The sequence below is a fragment of the Notolepis coatsorum genome (assembly GCF_963971535.1).
Source record: "Notolepis coatsorum genome assembly, chromosome: 4".
In the NCBI taxonomy this organism is placed as follows: domain Eukaryota; kingdom Metazoa; phylum Chordata; class Actinopteri; order Aulopiformes; family Paralepididae; genus Notolepis; species Notolepis coatsorum.
The window spans coordinates 24,118,682-24,138,730 of record NC_140168.1 but is presented as its reverse complement, the minus strand read 5'-3'; the positions used below and the strand labels follow the sequence as shown (position 1 = coordinate 24,138,730).

General features: G+C 44.1%; 2 protein-coding genes across 3 annotated transcripts in view; one reads left to right on the top strand and one right to left on the bottom strand.

The window, feature by feature from the left end:
* Positions 1-362: 362 nt before the first annotated feature.
* Positions 363-10,907, bottom strand: ndufs5 (NADH:ubiquinone oxidoreductase subunit S5). The gene is made up of 3 exons (XM_084312381.1): positions 10,795-10,907; positions 8,381-8,600; positions 363-564 (listed from the first exon to the last, which is right to left on the bottom strand). Exons 2-3 carry the CDS (start codon positions 8,594-8,596, stop codon positions 460-462), a joined length of 321 nt encoding a protein of 106 aa, XP_084168507.1. The 5' UTR covers positions 8,597-8,600; positions 10,795-10,907; the 3' UTR covers positions 363-459.
* A 1,074-nt stretch (positions 10,908-11,981) lies between these two features.
* The window catches only part of LOC311227242 (lisH domain-containing protein ARMC9-like), an 88,166-nt gene continuing 80,098 nt past the window's right edge, over positions 11,982-20,049 (top strand). For both annotated transcript variants that reach the window (XM_084312822.1, XM_084312821.1), the window contains exons 1-4: positions 11,982-12,188; positions 12,889-12,981; positions 13,096-13,221; positions 13,339-13,509. In XM_084312822.1, the coding sequence (XP_084168948.1) occupies positions 12,907-12,981; positions 13,096-13,221; positions 13,339-13,509 (372 nt within the window). In that variant the 5' untranslated portion in view covers positions 11,982-12,188; positions 12,889-12,906. The remainder of the gene's footprint in view (positions 12,189-12,888; positions 12,982-13,095; positions 13,222-13,338; positions 13,510-20,049) is intronic.

Sequence of the window (20,049 nt, the reverse complement as noted above, 5' to 3'; positions counted from 1 at the left end):
TTTCCAACTAAGGCAAAGGTCAATAGACGTTATAGAAGCCTCGTTTTGAGAATCACTGCTACATTATTAACTACCGTCATTATTAATTAATAATTGTCCCATAGTGTGACCCACATACACCAATGGCATCCCACAAACAATAATACAGTATTTATTAAAAAAAACAAAACTACATGTATGTTTATAGAATCGTCAGTGAAACCCTTTAATATTCCTTCAGTAAATCACATATTTCCTAAAGCAATCCCTACAACGCAAAAACTGTACACACCAATCCTCTCTCACACAGTTCTATCCTTGCCTTCTCCACATTGTCGACCCTATGGTATACACACAAAATCTAAAATAAAGACACAAGAAGATGGCCAACAATAACATTTATTTGCAAACTTGCACAGGGTAGACGAACAATAAGTCATATGTGATTTACAGCTACTGTACACGGGGACGAGGTGCCGCTCAGGGCAGATCGTCTTGCTTGCCACTGTGGTGGGCTGGGATGGTGTAGGAGCCTTCCTTCACCATCTTGGCTTGCTGCTTCCGAATCTCATACAATCTCTGTAGCTGGAGAGAGGAAGAGAAGAAGACAGGAGGGAAGAGAGAGAGGGGGTAGGAAGAGAGAGAGATAGGAAGAGAGAGGGGTAGAAGAGAGAGAGAGGGGTAGGAAGAGAGAGAGAGGGGGGAGGGGGGGGGTCATGTCAGACAGGAGTGGGAGAGATAATAATTTCATGTTATAATCGTGATTTTAACTTTTGCCAATCTGCAACCGGCTGCAAGCTAGCCTAGCTTAGCACAAATGAATGGAAGCAGCTACGGCGCCTCGCTGTTGGCCAAGAACACCTCTCCTGGAATTTTAAACTAGGTTAGCTGATCCGTATCCGCTTCCATTCATTTGTGCTAAGCATTTCCCATAACGTTGGCGTGTTCCTTCAAGAGGTGTTGTGAAATGAGCTGGTGTGTAAAATCACATTGAATTGAATTAGGATAAAAAACAACAACTTAAACTTAAAAAGTGGGCTTGACAAACAAGTGCACCGCCAAGGAGCTGGATCCAGGCCAGGCCACTGCTGCACGCCGACAGTTTGGTGGGCGCAGTGATTCCATAACCTCAAAAGCCCTGTTGTTTTTTGAAAAAGGGGGCTTTTGAGGTAGGGCTGGGCGATATGGCCTCTAAATGATATCACGATATTTTTTGGCTATGTCACGAATCGATACACAATGTACATCACGATATTTTGACATTTCCTCTAAAGCAGTTAAAAATGCTTGATTTAACCCTTTGAAGCATACAGTCACGCCAACATGACGATTAAAATAGTCCCTGCAACATATGTCTGCATTAAACCATGAAGATGCTTTCAAAAATAATTTAATTAAACATTTCTAAAAATCTAAAAGATTAGTCTACTGACACACTAATACAGAAAAATGTATTAACATCTAAGACTATTTATATAAAAACTCTTGGGTGGCTAAGACTTTTGCACAGTACTGTTTTCTATCCACTTTAGCCAAAAATACACACACACACTACTGTGAGAAAATAATAATCATGTACTGTAACCAAGGAATGGTCTGCCTATACTAAGGTGTGTACATCATCATCATATATACATTTACTTTTTAATTGCATGAAACATTATGAAGTATTCTCTAATGCCGCTTTTCCAGGTTCTGCACGGTACCTACTCGACTCAGTAGTCCGTGGGGGCTTGGAGCAAGCCAGAGTAAACAGTTTCAATTAATCAATAACATTAACCAGACTCTCGTTGTGTCTATTCTGCTAACGTTAACGTTACCTCTCGTGTCTATTCTACTAGCGTTAGCATTAGGTAATAACCGGTTTAAAATGGATGATGATTACCTCACGTTGTGTCTATTCTACTAGCATTAACGTTACTAGTACAAACAATCAATAACAAGTTATATTGATCACGCTATGTACGCTAGCCACAAATGTTTTTTTATTTACCCTTTTTTTTTCTTTTTTTACATAAAAGCAGACACACAATACATTAACAGTAGAAATCCCCAATAAATCACAGGACTATGATCGACATAATAATAACAATAATGACAGTCCAGTACTTAAATCAAAATAAATGTAGATTAAAAGATATACCGATAATAAATACAATACAATACATATGCTCTTGCTCGCTCTTCCCCCCCCCCCCCCCCTCAGGACCCCCTCTTGGACAATCCATCCATTATTCCGTTTAACACCAGGAATTACAAATTATGCTTTGTCTGCATGTTGTGGTGTGGATTAACACTATTTTGTGTTGGGGAAAAGCACTGAACAATGGGCATGCCCATAGAATTGGGAAGCGAATGAGCGACTGAGTTTGAGTGAGAGAAACTTGTATTGGGCAGTCATCATAATCAGTCGTAACCAGCTTCACTAAAGCTGTCTTAGACATAGATCCCCCTCTCCCTACCCATTGACGTCTTTCAAACTTGAAGCTACAAAATATGTCAAGCGTTTTACACGCTTCACAAGCTACTTCAGTAACTATGAGTCAACAATGAAGCCTCAGACAACTCCATTGTTTTGCGATCTAAAGAGAAGCAGGCTATTCTCTGTCCTCACTCCACAACGGTGGAACCAACTTCTCACCACAGTCAGGACAGCTGAGACCATCACAGTCAGGACAGCTGAAACCATCACAGTCAGGCCAGCTGAAACCATCACAGTCAGGACAGCTGAAACCATCACAGTCAGGACAGCTGAAACCATCACAGTCAGGACAGCTGAAACCATCACAGTCAGGACAGCTGAAACCATCACAGTCAGGACAGCTGAAACCATCACAGTCAGGACAGCTGAAACCATCACAGTCAGGACAGCTGAAACCATCACAGTCAGGACAGCTGAAACCATCACAGTCAGGACAGCTGAAACCATCACAGTCAGGTCAGCTGAGACCATCACAGTCAGGACAGCTGAAACCATCACAGTCAGGACAGCTGAAACCATCACAGTCAGGACAGCTGAAACCATCACAGTCAGGACAGCTGAAACCATCACAGTCAGGACAGACAGCTGAAACCATCACAGTCAGGGCAGCTGAAACCATCACAGTCAGGACAGACAGCTGAAACCATCACAGTCAGGACAGCTGAAACCATCACAGTCAGGACAGACAGCTGAAACCATCACAGTCAGGACAGACAGCTGAAACCATCACAGTCAGGACAGACAGCTGAAACCATCACAGTCAGGACAGACAGCTGAAACCATCACAGTCAGGACAGACAGCTGAAACCATCACAGTCAGGACAGACAGCTGAAACCATCACAGTCAGGACAGCTGAAACCATCACAGTCAGGACAGACAGCTGAAACAATCACAGTCAGGACAGACAGCTGAAACCATCACAGTCAGGACAGCTGAAACCATCACAGTCAGGACAGCTGAAACCATCACAGTCAGGACAGCTGAAACCATCACAGTCAGGACAGCTGAAACCATCACAGTCAGGACAGCTGAAACCATCAGTCAGGACAGCTGAAACCATCACAGTCAGGACAGCTGAAACCATCACAGTCAGGACAGCTGAAACCATCACAGTCAGGACAGCTGAAACCATCACAGTCAGGACAGCTGAAACCATCACAGTCAGGACAGCTGAAACCATCACAGTCAGGCCAGCTGAAACCATCACAGTCAGGACAGCTGAAACCATCACAGTCAGGACAGCTGAAACCATCACAGTCAGGACAGCTGAAACCATCACAGTCAGGACAGCTGAAACCATCACAGTCAGGCCAGCTGAAACCATCACAGTCAGGACAGCTGAAACCATCACAGTCAGGCCAGCTGAAACCATCACAGTCAGGACAGCTGAAACCATCACAGTCAGGCCAGCTGAAACCATCACAGTCAGGACAGCTGAAACCATCACAGTCAGGCCAGCTGAAACCATCACAGTCAGGCCAGCTGAAACCATCACAGTCAGGACAGCTGAAACCATCACAGTCAGGCCAGCTGAAACCATCACAGTCAGGACAGCTGAAACCATCACAGTCAGGACAGCTGAAACCATCACAGTCAGGCCAGCTGAAACCATCACAGTCAGGCCAGCTGAAACCATCACAGTCAGGACAGCTGAAACCATCACAGTCAGGCCAGCTGAAACCATCACAGTCAGGACAGCTGAAACCATCACAGTCAGGACAGCTGAAACCATCACAGTCAGGCCAGCTGAAACCATCACAGTCAGGACAGCTGAAACCATCACAGTCAGGCCAGCTGAAACCATCACAGTCAGGACAGCTGAAACCATCACAGTCAGGCCAGCTGAAACCATCACAGTCAGGCCAGCTGAAACCATCACAGTCAGGACAGCTGAAACCATCACAGTCAGGCCAGCTGAAACCATCACAGTCAGGACAGCTGAAACCATCACAGTCAGGACAGCTGAAACCATCACAGTCAGGCCAGCTGAAACCATCACAGTCAGGCCAGCTGAAACCATCACAGTCAGGACAGCTGAAACCATCACAGTCAGGCCAGCTGAAACCATCACAGTCAGGACAGCTGAAACCATCACAGTCAGGACAGCTGAAACCATCACAGTCAGGCCAGCTGAAACCATCACAGTCAGGACAGCTGAAACCATCAGAGTCAGGCTGAGGTTACATGAGGGAAAAACGACAATGTTGCATTTTCAAATTATTTCATGTGCACGACACGTCCAAGTCGAATGGCAATGGCATTTTCGTTTTCCCCAGCAGCAACGCTCAAAGGGTGTTTTCGTTGTCAAAAGTCCCTTGGAACGGTGTCATGTAACCTCGCGCAAGCCATTGTCGTTTCTGTAGTCGAGCGCGGGTGTGTGCCTGGACACCAACGTTCACATCACTGAGAAAAGAAACTATTTTAACTTAACCGTTCTGCTACTCGAGAAATTATAGTTTTTTTCCAGAGGAATTTAAACGCAGCAAACTAATCTTGTTTACTGTTTTCTAATCTATCTCTCCTCTCGTCTCTCTCTCTCTCGGTCTGTCTGGACGGGGAGCCGGGGCTGTGCTTTTACGCACACTCGCGACTCGAGTCGCTCACACATGCACTCACGCTCGCTCTGTGTTTGCTCTGTGCACGCGATGAATACCTCCGACACATGCTCAGTGTTGAATTCAGTGATGAGATCCGTTTCCGTCTAACCAAACCTAGCTTCTGACAACGAGAGAGATCAGGAGACAGCGCGTCGTCTAACCTGACTGTGTTTTTTCACGAGTGAAAATGCAACGTTGTGTTTTCCCCTCGTGTAACTTCAGCCTCAGGACAGCTGAAACCATCACAGTCAGGACAGCTGAAACCACCAGTCAGGACAGCTCACAGCTGAAACCATCACAGTCAGGACAGCTGAAACTTAGCCCTGTTGAATGCTAGGTCGATAGCCAACAAAACGTTCACTATAAATGACTTCTTCACCTCCCGTGGCCTGGATTTCATGTTCATTACCGAGACGTGGCTCCAAGTTGGCGAGCTACTGCCGCTCTCTGAACTTCTCCCCCCCGAATGCACTTTCTTCAACACTCCTCGCCCCTCGGGCAGAGGGGGTGGAATAGCCTCGGTGTTCAAATCCACATTCCACTGCCGCCTGTCACAGCCGGCAGCGAAGTACACTAGTTTCGAAGTTCAATCTTTTGAACTAAACTTGTCATCCGTCGTGTTCTGCGCTGTCATATACCGCCCGCCTAAATACAACAAGGACTTTTTAAATGACTTCATGGACTTCCTCTCCGGACTGATGGTTAGATACGATCACATTCTCCTATGCGGCGATTTTAATATCCATGTGTGTTGCGAATCACATCCCCTGTCGCGAGATTTCCTAAATCTCATTGACTCTCTCAACCTCACCCAATCTGTCACAGTACCAACGCATGAAAAAGGACACACACTTGATCTCGTTCTGTCATTTGGGCTATCTGTCAATATAATTGACATATGTGCTGCTGCTTTTTCTGACCACTCACCTATTGTTTTCTCCATTAAAATCCCCTGCTCTGCTATTTCCCCTCATGTACCTACAAAACAATCCCGCACGTTTACCTCTGACACTGCTGCCCACTTTTCTGAAGCCTTCTCCAGCTCCCCAATTTGTGTCCTAAATGCAAACAGTGTCCCAAATATCGATGACTATCTCTCCATGTTCAATGAGTCATGCACCGATATTTTAAATACTGTAGCACCTTTTAAAACTAAACGCATAAAACCCCTCCCCACACCCTGGCTAAATGAATCCACGCGTACTCTCAGATGTGCATGTAGACGTGCCGAGAGGAAGTGGAGGAAGGACAGGTTGCATGTATCCCTCCAAATCCTACACAGCGCTCTGTCCATCTACCAAACGGCTGTCAAAACTGCAAAAACAGCTTACATTTCCAACTTAGTCATAGCAAATTCAAACAAACCACAGGCCCTGTTCAAAGTCCTAAACTCCCTCACCAACCCCTGTGCCACCCCCTCTGTCGTACCTTCATTAGCTCTATGCGAAGGCTTCCAACACTTCTTCATCAGCAAAGTCTCTGCCCTTAGATCTCTCTCCCCCTTGCCCCCCTTGTCCCCCCTCCTCCCCCCCCCCACCCACTGCCTGCTGTTTTTGACCAGTTTGCCCCGGTCTCCCTCTCCTCCCTTTCCGATGCCATTAAACACCTGCGACCAACAAATTGCCCCTCAGACGCACTCCCCTCACGCATTCTAAAGGAAGTACCTGACCCTGTCCTCCTCACATTATTACCACTACTAAACGCTTGCCTCAGCACTGGATGTGTCCCGGCTGCCTTCAAGCACGCTGTGGTCCAGCCCCGGATAAAGAAGCTCTGTCTTCGCCAATTTTAGACCCATCTCACAACTACCATTTTTATCAAAAATCCTGGAGCGCATAGTCTACATACAGCTACAATCATTCCTTGAACACAACAACATCCATGACAAATTCCAATATGGCTTTAAACCACGACACAGCACTGAAACGGCTCTCCTCCTTGTCTTAAACGACCTGATTACAGCTGCTGATGCAGAAAACTCATCCCTACTATTACTCCTTGAACTCTCAGCCGCCTTTGACACGGTAGACCACCACATCCTTATAGCTCGCCTCGAGCATTACGTAGGCCTTAGGGGCCCCGTCTTAGACTGGTTCCGGTCCTACCTGAGTAATAGGACCTTCTCTGTCCAACTCGGTGATCTCACTTCCTCCGTGGCCCCCCTCACCTGCGGGGTGCCCCAAGGCTCGATATTGGGTCCCACTCTCTTCCTCCTATACATACTCCCCCTAGGCCAGGTCTTGGCAAAACACAATATCTCATTCCACTGCTTCGCCGATGACGTGCAGGTTTACCTCCCCTTAAAGCCCACCCAAGGGAAGACGTCAATAGAACCACTGCTTGACTGCCTGGCAGAAATCAAGTGCTGGATGTCCGAAAACTCCCTGACATTGAACGAAGGGAAAACCGAGGTCATTGTTTTTAATAGTGCCCCCCCTCATTGACGCACTTGGTCCTCTGGGCCCAAACCTCTCCACCTCTGTCAGGAACCTCGGGGTCATCTTCGACAGCAATTTTAAATTCGATAGACAGGTCAGCGCCGTAGTTAAAAACAGCTTTTACCACCTTAGACTCCTGGCGAAGACAAAGGCATACCTCTCCCAAAGTAACCTAGAGACGGTGATACATGCCTTTGTCACCACCCGCCTCGACTACTGCAATGCTCTGTACACGGGCATCGACAAGTCCCTCCTCCGCCGCCTACAACTGGTGCAGAACGCAGCCGCGCGCCTCCTCACCAAAACAAGAAAACAGAACACATCAGCCCAGTTTTGGCCTCGCTCCACTGGCTGCCTGTTAACTTCAGGATCGATTTTAAATTAGCACTAAATGTTTTTAAATCATTAAATGGCACGGCTCCCTCCTATCTGTCCGAGCTCCTGCACCGCCACACCCCCCACCGATCAGTCGACAGTCAGGACAGCTGAAACCATCACAGTCAGGACAGCTGAAACCTGCCCAATTTTCCGTGGTTGACTAAAAACACACTTCTTCAATCAATATCTGAAATGAACAAATAAAAAAATAAAAACGTTGTACTGTCTTTTCCTAGTATGCACTCTGCTACTAAGGAATCTACCGTGCCTATATTATTAACTACTATGCTAATAAGTCTGCACTCAAGTCTGTAGCACACTGTTTGACGAACAATGTTACTTACCCTTAGCTGCCAGAGTTGTACCCTTCCTGCTGACTCGTTGTACAGAACGGGTAACTTGTAAATGTAAACTTAAGCTTGATCAAAACTCAAAAGGTGGACGATTAGCGGAAATTTTTTTTAAAAAGGAGAAAAACCCCATCCTTGCCCACAGGGACACTCACCGTCTTCTCCCGGTTCATGCACTCGAGGAAGTCGTCCATCTCCAGCTTGCACTCCTTCTTGGCGCGCGTCTGCCCGATGCCATGGGAACACTCGATCCACTCCCTCTCGAAGGCGTGGCAGCGAGCTGCTCGCTTCAGGGGCTGCGGTCCACTCTGCACCAGCATCCAGCGGTCCAGGTTGATCCCCAACTTTTCCCCGATGTCTATGTACGGCATGGTGCTGAGAGGGAGAGAAGGGAAGGAAGAGAGGGGGGGGGATTAGTGGGGATCCATCTTAAAATCCAGGTGTGCTACAGTGATGCCTGGCAAGCCTAGCCACAAGGGGGGGGGGGGGTCAAAGGGGGATGAGTGTAGCAGAGCACCTAGCATGAAGCCTTAGACTCAGTATGGAGTATTGCTCATTGTACAGAGTAGATTTAGGTTAGCTATATATATCACATTTGATTGATTGATTGATTGATTGATAACTTTATTAACAGAATGCAGAATGGGTACAATACAGTACGGCTCAATACACAATTGTTAAGGGGATGCAGACCAGAGAAAGACTTTCGTCTTGTTTACATCAGGGTCCCCCATTTTCAATTCATCAGGACATATATGATATACATTTTGTTATAATATTCTTGTTTATATGATCCTGCCTGACAGTGCCTGTACCCCCTCACTAGATATATACTATATATAACATGCTGATCATGTTGGACAAGATACATTCAAATGGAAATGATTGGCGTAATAGAATACTGTTGATGATCACGTAACGGTGCAACTTGTTCCTGTTTGCGGACGACTCAGCCCTGCTGGTCTCTGACAAGAACAAATTACAGGTTGAAAAAACCCTCAGCTCAGAACTAAGCAAAATCTGCATATGGCTCGCTGATAACAAACTATCATTACACATGGGCAAAACAGAGTCCATTCTCTTCGGTTCAAATAACAAACTCAGCAAGACCGACGGCTTCTCAGTTACAGTGGGTGACAATATTGTCACAAGGAAAGAAGATATTACCTACCTGGGTTCCATCCTAGAGGCAAATCTTTCCTGTGACAAAATGGCATCCAATGTAATAAAAAAAGTCAACCAACGAACTCGTTTCTTGTACCGGATCTCCTCACTGGTAAACAAGAATACCCTGAAGACTCTAGCAGGAGCACTCATTCAAGGGTACTACGACTATGCTTGCACCTCATGGTACCAAAGCACCTCAAAGGCGCTAAAAACAAAATTACAAACATCTCAAAACAAACTGGTCAGACTACTGCTTGACCTTACTCCTAGAACCCACCTCACCCCTGCCCACTTTGACAACCTAGGATGGCTTAGAGTAGACGACAGAGTACAGCAACTTGCAATGGGCCTGGTCTACAAGATACACTACACGACCAAGGTACCCATGTACATGACTAAATACTTCCCAAAGGTCAGTGAATACCACGATCACAACACCAGAGGGAGCTCCACAAATCATGTTAAACCCAGATTCGGCTCAAACAAGGGACTAAACACGTTTCGCAATTATGCCACATCAATGTGGAACGCCCTACCCAAAGCTGTAAAGGAATGTGAATCACTACCCACTTTCAAAAAACACCTAAGGGAGACTGCAACTCGAAACTGGCCCCTGTAAATGTCCGAACACAACCCCCGCCAACACCCCCCCCCCCACTCCTACCCCCCCCCCCCGCCCCCCCCCCCCCAACCACCTCCAATGTACAGTCCCACCCCCACCTACCCAATCCAATGTACAGTTTCTACGCCTAATGTATATACTCTTTTCTTTCTGGACTCTTTTTGTATCACAAATACAGTACTGTAATTGCAAATCTGGTATGTCATAAATGTATAGATGTAGCAGTACTGTCTATCTGTATGTCATGTATGTCATATATGTTACGATGAATTGGAAATGGGGGACCCTGGTGGAAACAAGACGAAAGTCTTTCTCTGGTCTGCATCCCCTTAACAATTGTATGTATTGAGCTGTACTGCACTGTACCCATTCTGCAATCTGTTAATAAAGTTTTCATTCATTCATTCATTCACCCATTCTGCAATCTGTTAATAAAGTTTTCATTCATTCATTCATAGCTATAGCCAGATAACGTTTATAACTTTAGCTCACACGCTAACGCTAGTTGTTCTGTAGCGTAAATGACTAAAAGAACCAGCATGCAAAAATTATATTGTAGCCTCTAATACGTTCATATATGTTCATACACTGACAGACGTTGGTCTAAATGTGACAGTGACACCTTGTTGACAACAGGACGCTCGCTGTCATTCTTTGATTCAGCTAACGTTACACCCTTTTGCTATTGCTATACAGAATGTATAATTAAGTACACATTTTATCAAACAAATCAGTGTCCTGCTCAAACTGGGAGATTCTATAAGAAATGTCTTTATTTACCTGTGCTTTATTGGAGTCGCTTTAACCTTCCACGGAGAGTCGCGTTTTGCTTTACGGTAGAGCAAAACAAGGTCGTAAATGGTTGGAGTTAGTCGCTAAGAGGCGTTATTTTCTTCCGTAGCCGCATTTCTGGCAAGACGCTCTCTGATTGGCCGACGCCTGTTTCTACACTGGTTAAGCTTAGGCACTCTTTCGAAGTTGGTTAAGGTTAGAGTTTGTCTTAGAGCGTGACGGCAAGTTCTTTCGAAGGTTAAGCTTAGGCACTCTTTCGAAGTTGGTTAAGGTTAGAGTTTGTCTTAGAGCATGGCGATAGAACGCCAGGTAGTTTGCAGGCTGTTCGACGCGGAAATGGGCAAAGGCACAGCTCGTCACGCGATTGGGCAAACATGTCAGTGGCCAATCAGAGAGCGTCAGCCAGTGGCCAATCAGAGAGCGTCTGCCAGAAATACGGCTACGGAACAAAATAACGCCGCTAAGAGGCGTCTATACTTTCCGTAGCCGCATTTCTGGCAAGACGCTCTCTGATTGGCCGACGCCTGTTTCTGCACTGGTTAAGCTTAGGCACTCTTTCGAAGTTGGTTAAGGTTAGAGTTTGTCTTAGAGCGTGACAGCAAGTTCTTTCGACGGTTAAGCTTAGGCACTCTTTCGAAGTTGGTTAAGGTTAGAGTTTGTCTTAGAGCATGGCGATAGAACGCCAGGTAGTTTGCAGGCTGTTTGACGAGGAAATGCAATAGTATCCAGCTGCAGAACCCCAGAACCACCACAGTAGCGGCGCTTAGAGGCCCCGCTCAATAGTATGCAGCTGCAGAACGTCAGATCGCAGCGCTTAGAAGCCCCGCGCTTAGAGGCCCCGCGCTTCCATTGGCTGATTTGGGTCACGTGATTTGGCAGGCACGCGCATATCTATGGGCACGCGTGCCTAGGGTTGCCTACCCCTGCTGTAGGGGATTAAGGATACCAGAAGATGGCGGTAATGCCCTAAAAGTGGCCAGCCGCCGTTAAACCTCAATAAGAAGAAGAAGAGAAGAAGACAACAATCTGGTTGCTAGGTGTTTTGTTGTGTACGGTTGCTGGCCTGGGCCTGCGTTGCTAGCTAGCGCCTTTTGTTTTTAGCCTCCGTGAGCAACAACCATGAGTGTAGTTGACGGCGCTACACAGCAGAACGATCCTATATAACTGACCGGTAACGTTATGCAAAAGAAAACCGACACGCGAATAGAGTCAGTGCTAGTTAGAAATAGATTCATACATGGCTAACTAACGTGAGTTGTCTTGCTTGCTAAGCTAACGGCTATAGCGTTAGATATCCAAGGACAGTTATCAAATGCTTGCCAGATTTTGCAAAGCTTGTCCCTGATAACGCTGTTGTTGATGTCGCTGCCTTCCTTGTTGAGGTAAGTCAAGTGACAACCCTCATTATTATCCATTGCAAACCTAGTTCGGCTTTCTTGCCATTCAAACATTGCAAGGCTAGTATGGTTTACTGCAAATCTGGTATGTCATAAATGTATAGATGTAGCAGTAGTACTGTCTATCTGTATGTCGTGTATGTCAATGTTATGATGAATTGAAAATGGGGGACCCTGATGTAAACAAGACGAAAGTCTTTCTCTGGTCTGCATCCCCTTAACAATTGTGTATTGAGCTGTACTGTACTGTACCCATTCTGCAATCTGTTAATACAATTTTCAATCAATCAATAGTGTATTCATGTACCACTGTATATAATACTACTGTATTAGATTAACATATTTAGTTCGTAGCTTCGTCATATACTCCACATATTCACACGCTGCACTGTATACTGCTATGCACTTTACTGTTACTTTGCACTCTCTAGTGAGATGCCAACTTAATTTCTTTGTACTGTACATACTGTACATTGAAGCTAATCTAAACATCCATTGTTAAAGGTGCACAGCAACATAATGGGAAATGCACTTACCATCTTCTCCAGAGTCAGACAAGAAGATAGCCTATATACCAATTTCCTCTCTGTGCCTTCTTGGCTGACTCTGGATAAGACGGTAAGCAGCACATTTCCCAGCAAGAATATGCAACAAAAGAGGTGTCTCTCCATGTTCTTTCTCTCAGGTTCTACAGAGTGTTCACATGAGTTCCAGGGAGATAGCAAAGATGGGGGACATCTTGGCCAATGAGGCTGATCTACTTGGGATGATCAAGGAAGTATGCAATAGTACATTATTCCAATTCTGTAGTGGTGAAGGGGAAGTGGTGTTATTGCTACACTTGTGCTTGAATTTGAAGTTCATCATATCTTTCTTTTTTCTTTTTGTCCAGTACCTGAAGGTTGAGGAATTCGAAGAAACCATTCGGAATTTCGACAAGGAGTGCAAAAACAAAGGAAAACTTGTATCAAAACCTCATGGAAACACTCAAAGAGACGCAAAGATACTTATCATTCAGGTAAATGATACTAGCTAACAGTTTACAGCTGAAATGAGATATAATGAACAGCTGAGATGACAACAGAAACCTCTGATTTTATAAACACTCCTGTATATCCACCAATCTTCTTCACAGAGGGACCTCCTGAGCTCCTTTGACGATGGAGACCTGAAGGTGTTCTTCGAGCTGTGGACGGAGAACGTTCCCTCTGAGGTCAGGGACTTGGACCCTCATGTCCAGAGACTGGAGTTCAACCTGTACATCCACTTCACCATCTTCCCCCTGAAGAACCACCTCGGCAGACATGTATGTAAACAGCTACAACAGTGTTTCTCAAAGTGTGGCCTTGAGTGGGCTCTAGGGGGTCCCCAGCGAAACTATCATTCAGTAGAAGTTCGCCCAATGCAAGGATGTATAGGAATGACTTTTCTGATCAAAGGTTTTTCACCCCCTACGTACATTATGGAATTCTGGACTAAGGGTCCAGAGACACAATCTTATCAAATGGGGGTCCCTGATCTATTATATGTCAATTTGGGGGTCCTTGACGTGAAAAGGTTTGAGAATCAATGAGCTATAACATCTACTTCTAAAGAAGTCTGTTTTTTTTACTTGCACATAGCACAATGCAATGCTGTGTTTTAATTTTGAAAGGCTTTGGGCCTGGCTACATTGATCCATCACAAAGCAATGCTATGTGATCATGTTGAAAGGCTTTGGGCCTGGCTACATTGATCCATCACAATGCAATGCTATGTGATCATGTTGAAAGGCTTTGGGCCTGGCTACATTGATCCATCACAAAGCAATGCTATGTGATCATGTTGAAAGGCTTTGGGCCTGGCTACATTGATCCATCACAAAGCAATGCTATGTGATAACGTTGAAAGGCTTTGGGCCTGGCTACATTGATCCATCACAAAGCAATGCTATGTGATAACGTTGAAAGGCTTTGGGCCTGGCTACATTGATCCATCACAAAGCAATGCTATGTGATCATGTTGAAAGGCTTTGGGCCTGGCTACATTGATCCATCACAAAGCAATGCTATGTGATAACGTTGAAAGGCTTTGGGCCTGGCTACTGTGGGATATTTGTGGATATCCTGATGAAGAATGTCTCAGTCAACCGAGGCTTGGATAATAACAAGGTTTATTAACCAAACAGATAGATTACATAGAGAGAATGGCTGAGGGGCTCTCCCCAGGTAGTCAGCTGAAGTGACCCAGGTAAAAGACCCAGATAGATCTCAAGAGGAGATCTATATAGTTAACAGGAGGGGGTGTGGTCCCATTTGATAGGTCAGATGGGGGGGAGGGGGTACAGGTTTGGGGACACAGGGGAGGGGGGTGATTCCACAGAGAGGGGGGGGGGGCACAGGTAAGGGGATACAGGGGAGGGGGATATCTTATTCCACAGAGAGGGGGGGGGCATAGGTAAGGGGATACAGGGGAGGGGGATATATTTACATGAGGACAATATATTATACCACAATACTCACTTTTCTTTCTTATAATGTGGGTGAGATTAATGTATAATATACCAGGATTGTTTGGAACAGGTAAAAGTGGGGACCGATGTAATCCATCGGTTATCAGAAAATAGAAAATAATTAAAATAATGAAAATGTTGGCCAATGTGTTCTGTTGGTTGGCCTAATAGTTTAAAATAGTATTATTTACATACTTGATTCATGACATGATCGACTGGACTGCGGTCTGTGTTATTTTGATATCAGAGATGTGGGAATAGATATCACCATTTTCTTTTATTAATCGTTCAAAATATCTATATCAATGAGTGGTCCTCAACTCTGATATCAAACAACAATTAACATAATCATTAGAAGCTATAGCTGTGCAAATATCTTGGCATACCTTCAGTCGTTCATGTCGTGATTCAGGGGAGCTAATGTGATGGTTGTGCATACAGGCATAGTAATACAACTATTACATACATGTGAGCACTGTCTCTGTGTGGTCAGAGTGCACAGGGTGAAAAACAAAATCGTGTGCATAATTATTAGGAATAGGATTTGCACATAAGGCTAATGTGTACAAAAACATTTTAACAACCGTTAACCTGGTGGTTAATAAAACTAACATGATTAAATTACTTAGGATCCAGTTGTATTTAACCTGAGTTTGAGTGTCACTTTCATCTGTGATTGCCTCAGTTTTGTTGGTCTTTACTTAGAATCAGGCAATTTTCTCCATTTCTTCTCTATAAATGAGGCGATAAAACGTCTTATGCATCGCTTCTGTATGTTATTCTAGTGCATATACTATCAATGGTTCACCATACAGGTGCAAAACAACGTTACATGTCCTCTTCTATGAAAGAATAAAACAACTGATTCTTTCTTGTCTGACAATACAATTTTGTAACCTAAGTAATTCAAATGTGATGTAATACAGTAACCAAACTTGGTGTCTTGGAACAACCCAACTGGTTCTGCCCTGTTTAACAATAGCATTTTGCAATGTGACTCTCTGATCATTTCTCATTGCTATTATAAAATTGGTTAATGCAATCTTACTGATTGTATTTCATCATATTCTTAGTCCATAATTTTCCAGATACATATGAACTCTGTGAAACAGTTCTTGTTTGTGAATCTGACAGTTGCTGTGTCGTGTTGATCATCTGTTCTCGGTCGGGGATGTGTCCTTCTGTGTGACCTGCTGTGTGTTGAACGTATCGTACATTCAGTTGATGTTTCTGTGAGCCTGTCGTGTGGCAGTAAGACAGTCTCATTTGCTATGTGTCTCTTCTTGACGATGCAGTCGGGAATATTCACTGGTCGTCGTCCATTCCCTGTCAAGGGTCACTTGTCTGCGCTGCTCTCCATCACCACCACACATCCGCCACTGTGCTCACGCTTGGCTCCCATCAGGCCCAGAGACATGGTGGTCAGGGCGTTTTTGAATGTGTTGTGCTGGTTTCGCTGTCCTCTCCTCGTCATTGCGGTACCACTTGATGGAGGGCGAGGGCCCGCCGGTGTAGTGGCTAGTCAGTAGGACGCTCTCTCTCACACGGATGACAATCTTGTCATGGGAATCCACCTTGATGGTCGGGGCTTTGGTTCCCATCTGCAGGTGATGGGTTTGGTCTGCAGTGCCGGGGTGGAGGCCGTCAAAGGTTGATCTCCTCTTCGTCAGTGTCTCCTTGGTCAGTCTCCTTCGTGGTCCTCTGCTCCACTTTCTTGGGGATGTCTGTGGGCTGGGTTGGATGGTTCTCCCACGGTTGTTGTCGTCGCCTCTGGTTGTGTCCGCAGCTCCTTGGTTCAAGTCACGCGTCGTCTCATTCGTCCTGTCCTCTCACCAATTCGTGATCTGAGGGTGATAAACACTGCCTTAGAAAACTCCTCACATAAATGATTCAACGCCTTTCTGCTAAAGTGGAAAATCATTTTGGGATTAATTCAATTCATTGTAAATAAAATCACTTAATTGACAATAAGAAATGCAAGCTAATTGCATTAGCAGTGATTCTTTACGTCAAGAAGGTCACATTCACTACAATTTTATCAGATCTTGTGTCTAACTAGATCTTACAGCATTAGGCTTTAAATAAAATTTGTAAATGAATGGCCAAAGTCTTGAATCAGATAAAATAGCTCCTTGTCTTCATATTCTGATGGTCTTAAATTGAAGTTGATCTTACCTCAGGCCGCGTACGATGGTGTGCTTCTTCAAGATACTTACCTCGCCATGACTTCTCGGTTGTTCTTCACATCTCAGTGTGGCTCATCATAGCATAGCATGGGGAAAAAACATAAAATCTAGGTAGCATGCATTTGTCCTAATAAACTAATCTACACTGTAGCACTCAACACTAATAAAACTAACCTACACTGTGGCACTCAACACTTTGATGAACATTGTTACTCAGCTGATAGAGATGTGCCTTGCCTGATGTCCTGTCGTACAGAACCTGTGAGTCGCTTTGGATAAAAGTGTCAGCTAAATGATCAATGTTGTTGATAATTTTGCAGTCGTGGAAAGTACTTGAAATTTGCAAGGAGTTAGTGGTTAAGCAGAGAATAGAAGGAGGGGGATAGTATGTTAAATTGTTTTCATCATTGATCTTTCATCTCAGGCACTTCTACTTTGTTTGGTTTTATTCAGAATTCATATCTCTAATTTGTGTGCCTCTTGAAAAGAGATGATGAAAACAACTGGTTAGTTATTGTTAGTATGGGAATTAGGTAGACTTTCATGACTGCAACATCATCATTTGTGTCTGATTTCATGTTTAACTAAGTGGTTCTCTGTTGCTCCACCAAGTCTGTGGTCAGAGTGTAGGCATACCCTGTGGGTTTCAAGTGTCCATCCAATGGTGTCTGCTATCGTCGTCTCTAGGTGTGGTCAGAGTCCTCTCTAGGCATTTGCATTGTTTTGTCTCCCAAGTGCCCACTCTGAAGAAATTTACATGTGGGTATTTGGATGCAGATTTGTTCCAAATGGTCAATCGATTGTCTCTCAGCTCTGCACTGTCTCTCGGTTGACATGCAAATTGTTGGAGCTTCAGTCTTTTGTGATACGCTTTGGGTGTAGTCATGCACTGTTTTGCATCTCGCCTCAGAGCCAGATCTGTAAATACAAACACATGTTAATTTTCCACTCTTTTCCAAGACCTGGGTGAATCCTCTTTGACTGTCTGTGTGCTCAACAAACATTAGCCAGATCTCATGTTTGTGTACATATGAATGTGGAACCACACATTTTGAATCATGTTTAAAAATGTCTTACAATGGAAAGGGCTAGTTATCTTTCATTGGTTCTTTAGATAAACACATTAACTCAAGTGAATATAACCTAAACATCTTACTTTTAAACATAATCTATGTTGTTTGTGTTCCAAGTTTTCAACATTGAAAGCTTATAAAGCCTAATCTAACGCTGTTTATGTGGACTACAAGGTACGCCCACAGATGTATTATAATTCTGAAACAGACATTGTAATTAGCTTTATGTGACTTATAATGTGTAAATTAAAGCAACATAAACACTCAAGTGATCTGAGATAGTTGTAATTTGCTGTAACTGATAGTTGTGTATATGTACAGTTTCTACGTCAAATGACTCCCTTTTCTTGACTCCTTTTGTATCACAAACAGTACTAAATTTGCAAATCTGGTATGTCATAAATGTACAGATGTAGCAGTACTGACTATCTGTATGTCATGTATGTCATAATATGTTCTGATAAATTGAAAATGGGGGACCCTGATGTAAACAAATCTGGTATTGAAAATGGGGGACCCTGATGTAAACAAATCTGGTATTGAAAATGGGGGACCCTGATGTAAACAAGACTAAAGTCTCTCTCTGGTCTGCATCCCCTTAACAATTGTGTATTGAGCTGTGCTGTATTGTACCCATTCTGCAATCTGTTAATAAAGTTTTCAATCAATCAATGCATCTATATTTATGATTTTTCATACTCACCGGGGACAGCTGTTGTGTTGGGTTGGATCCGTTACGTGTCGTCAGCAACCCGCATCTCGCCACCTCAACTCAACATTTTCCAATAGCAGCGCGCACATACATATACAAATAAAACATATACTACACGTGGATTTCACGCACCCTTGGCCTTGGGTACATTACACTTTACGTTCGCTTATGGATAGTTTAATATAAAATAATAACTTCACGGCGCGCATAGTGTCACGTCATTGCTCCATGCGACGTTCGTGTGTTCTCATTCGCCTCGGAAATAACGCTTTGCAATTCATACAGTATTTTTCCACGAGCTCTCAATAGCCTGGAATTCCTATACCAGCGTTTTGTTACCGAATGAACGCGCCTGTGCATATGTGAAACGTAAACAAACTGAAACGATAAAACTATACTTCCCCAAATGGCCGTTCCCGTGGGCCGGTGTTCTGCGGAATCCGGAAATTACTATCCTAGTTTGTTCCCGTGAACTGCACTTCAATGTTATTCTTTGTATAACGGTATCTCGTCTCTCAATGCTCGTCGCGCTATCCGTAGCCGGTTCTTGACTCAATAAAGCAACGCGACGGGTCCTATAATACTTGTGCACATACAAACGAGACTTAAAACAGACAAACAAACATTAATACATATAAGTTAACGTGTGTGTATATCTGACTGTATTGGATCGCTGTACGTTTAGTCGTCCAACATCTGTTGCGACAAGGCATTTATCCCTTGATTTAACTACACATCGTTATTAAAGTCATAACGACCGAACCTGACTTCGAAATTTACCAGCGATATATTAGATTATATATACCTTTTAATCACACTCACGGTCCCTTCGACCTGCGACTCGTTAAATGTACATTCACGTACTCCCGAGACAGGTCATCTTCCCGCTATCTGTATAATCAATTGGAATTCAATCCAAATACATCGTTTTCAGGAATGGAAGATATTGTGGGTTTAGTTTGAGGTTGAAACAATGAATATTATGACGCTACTCTGGTAATTAATAGGTTCCAATAGAGTAGCGTTTTCCATGGATATCACATCATAATAAGCCCACACTTCTTGCCTTGTTGCCTATATTTTAGCCTGCATCAGCTAGACTTGGGTTAGCAAACCAACAACCGATTATTTTGTGCCCTAACTTTCGGTTTGGCAACAGCCAAATCCGGGAATAGCACAGACAACCCATCCTTTCAGAACATCTGTCCAGATAAGGACCCAGGTACACGCGTTTCCCCGGTACGATTCTCAATACAGATCAGATATATTAATGCACATTATTCTCACTCAGCCATGATCTCAATATTTGACAACATTCTGTAATATTCACCTGGCACAGAGAAAAGCGGGAACGTTTTAATTCCTTCCATACATTTTTGGTCGA

Bases quoted from the DNA above. Each gene is read 5' to 3' on its own strand.
- ndufs5 (XM_084312381.1), bottom strand. From the start codon at position 8,596: ATGCCGTACATAGACATCGGGGAAAAGTTGGGGATCAACCTGGACCGC. The intron at 565-8,380 runs GTGAGTGTCCCT...TCCTCTCTCCAG, and splicing joins GCATGAACCGGGAGAAGACG to CTACAGAGATTGTATGAGAT.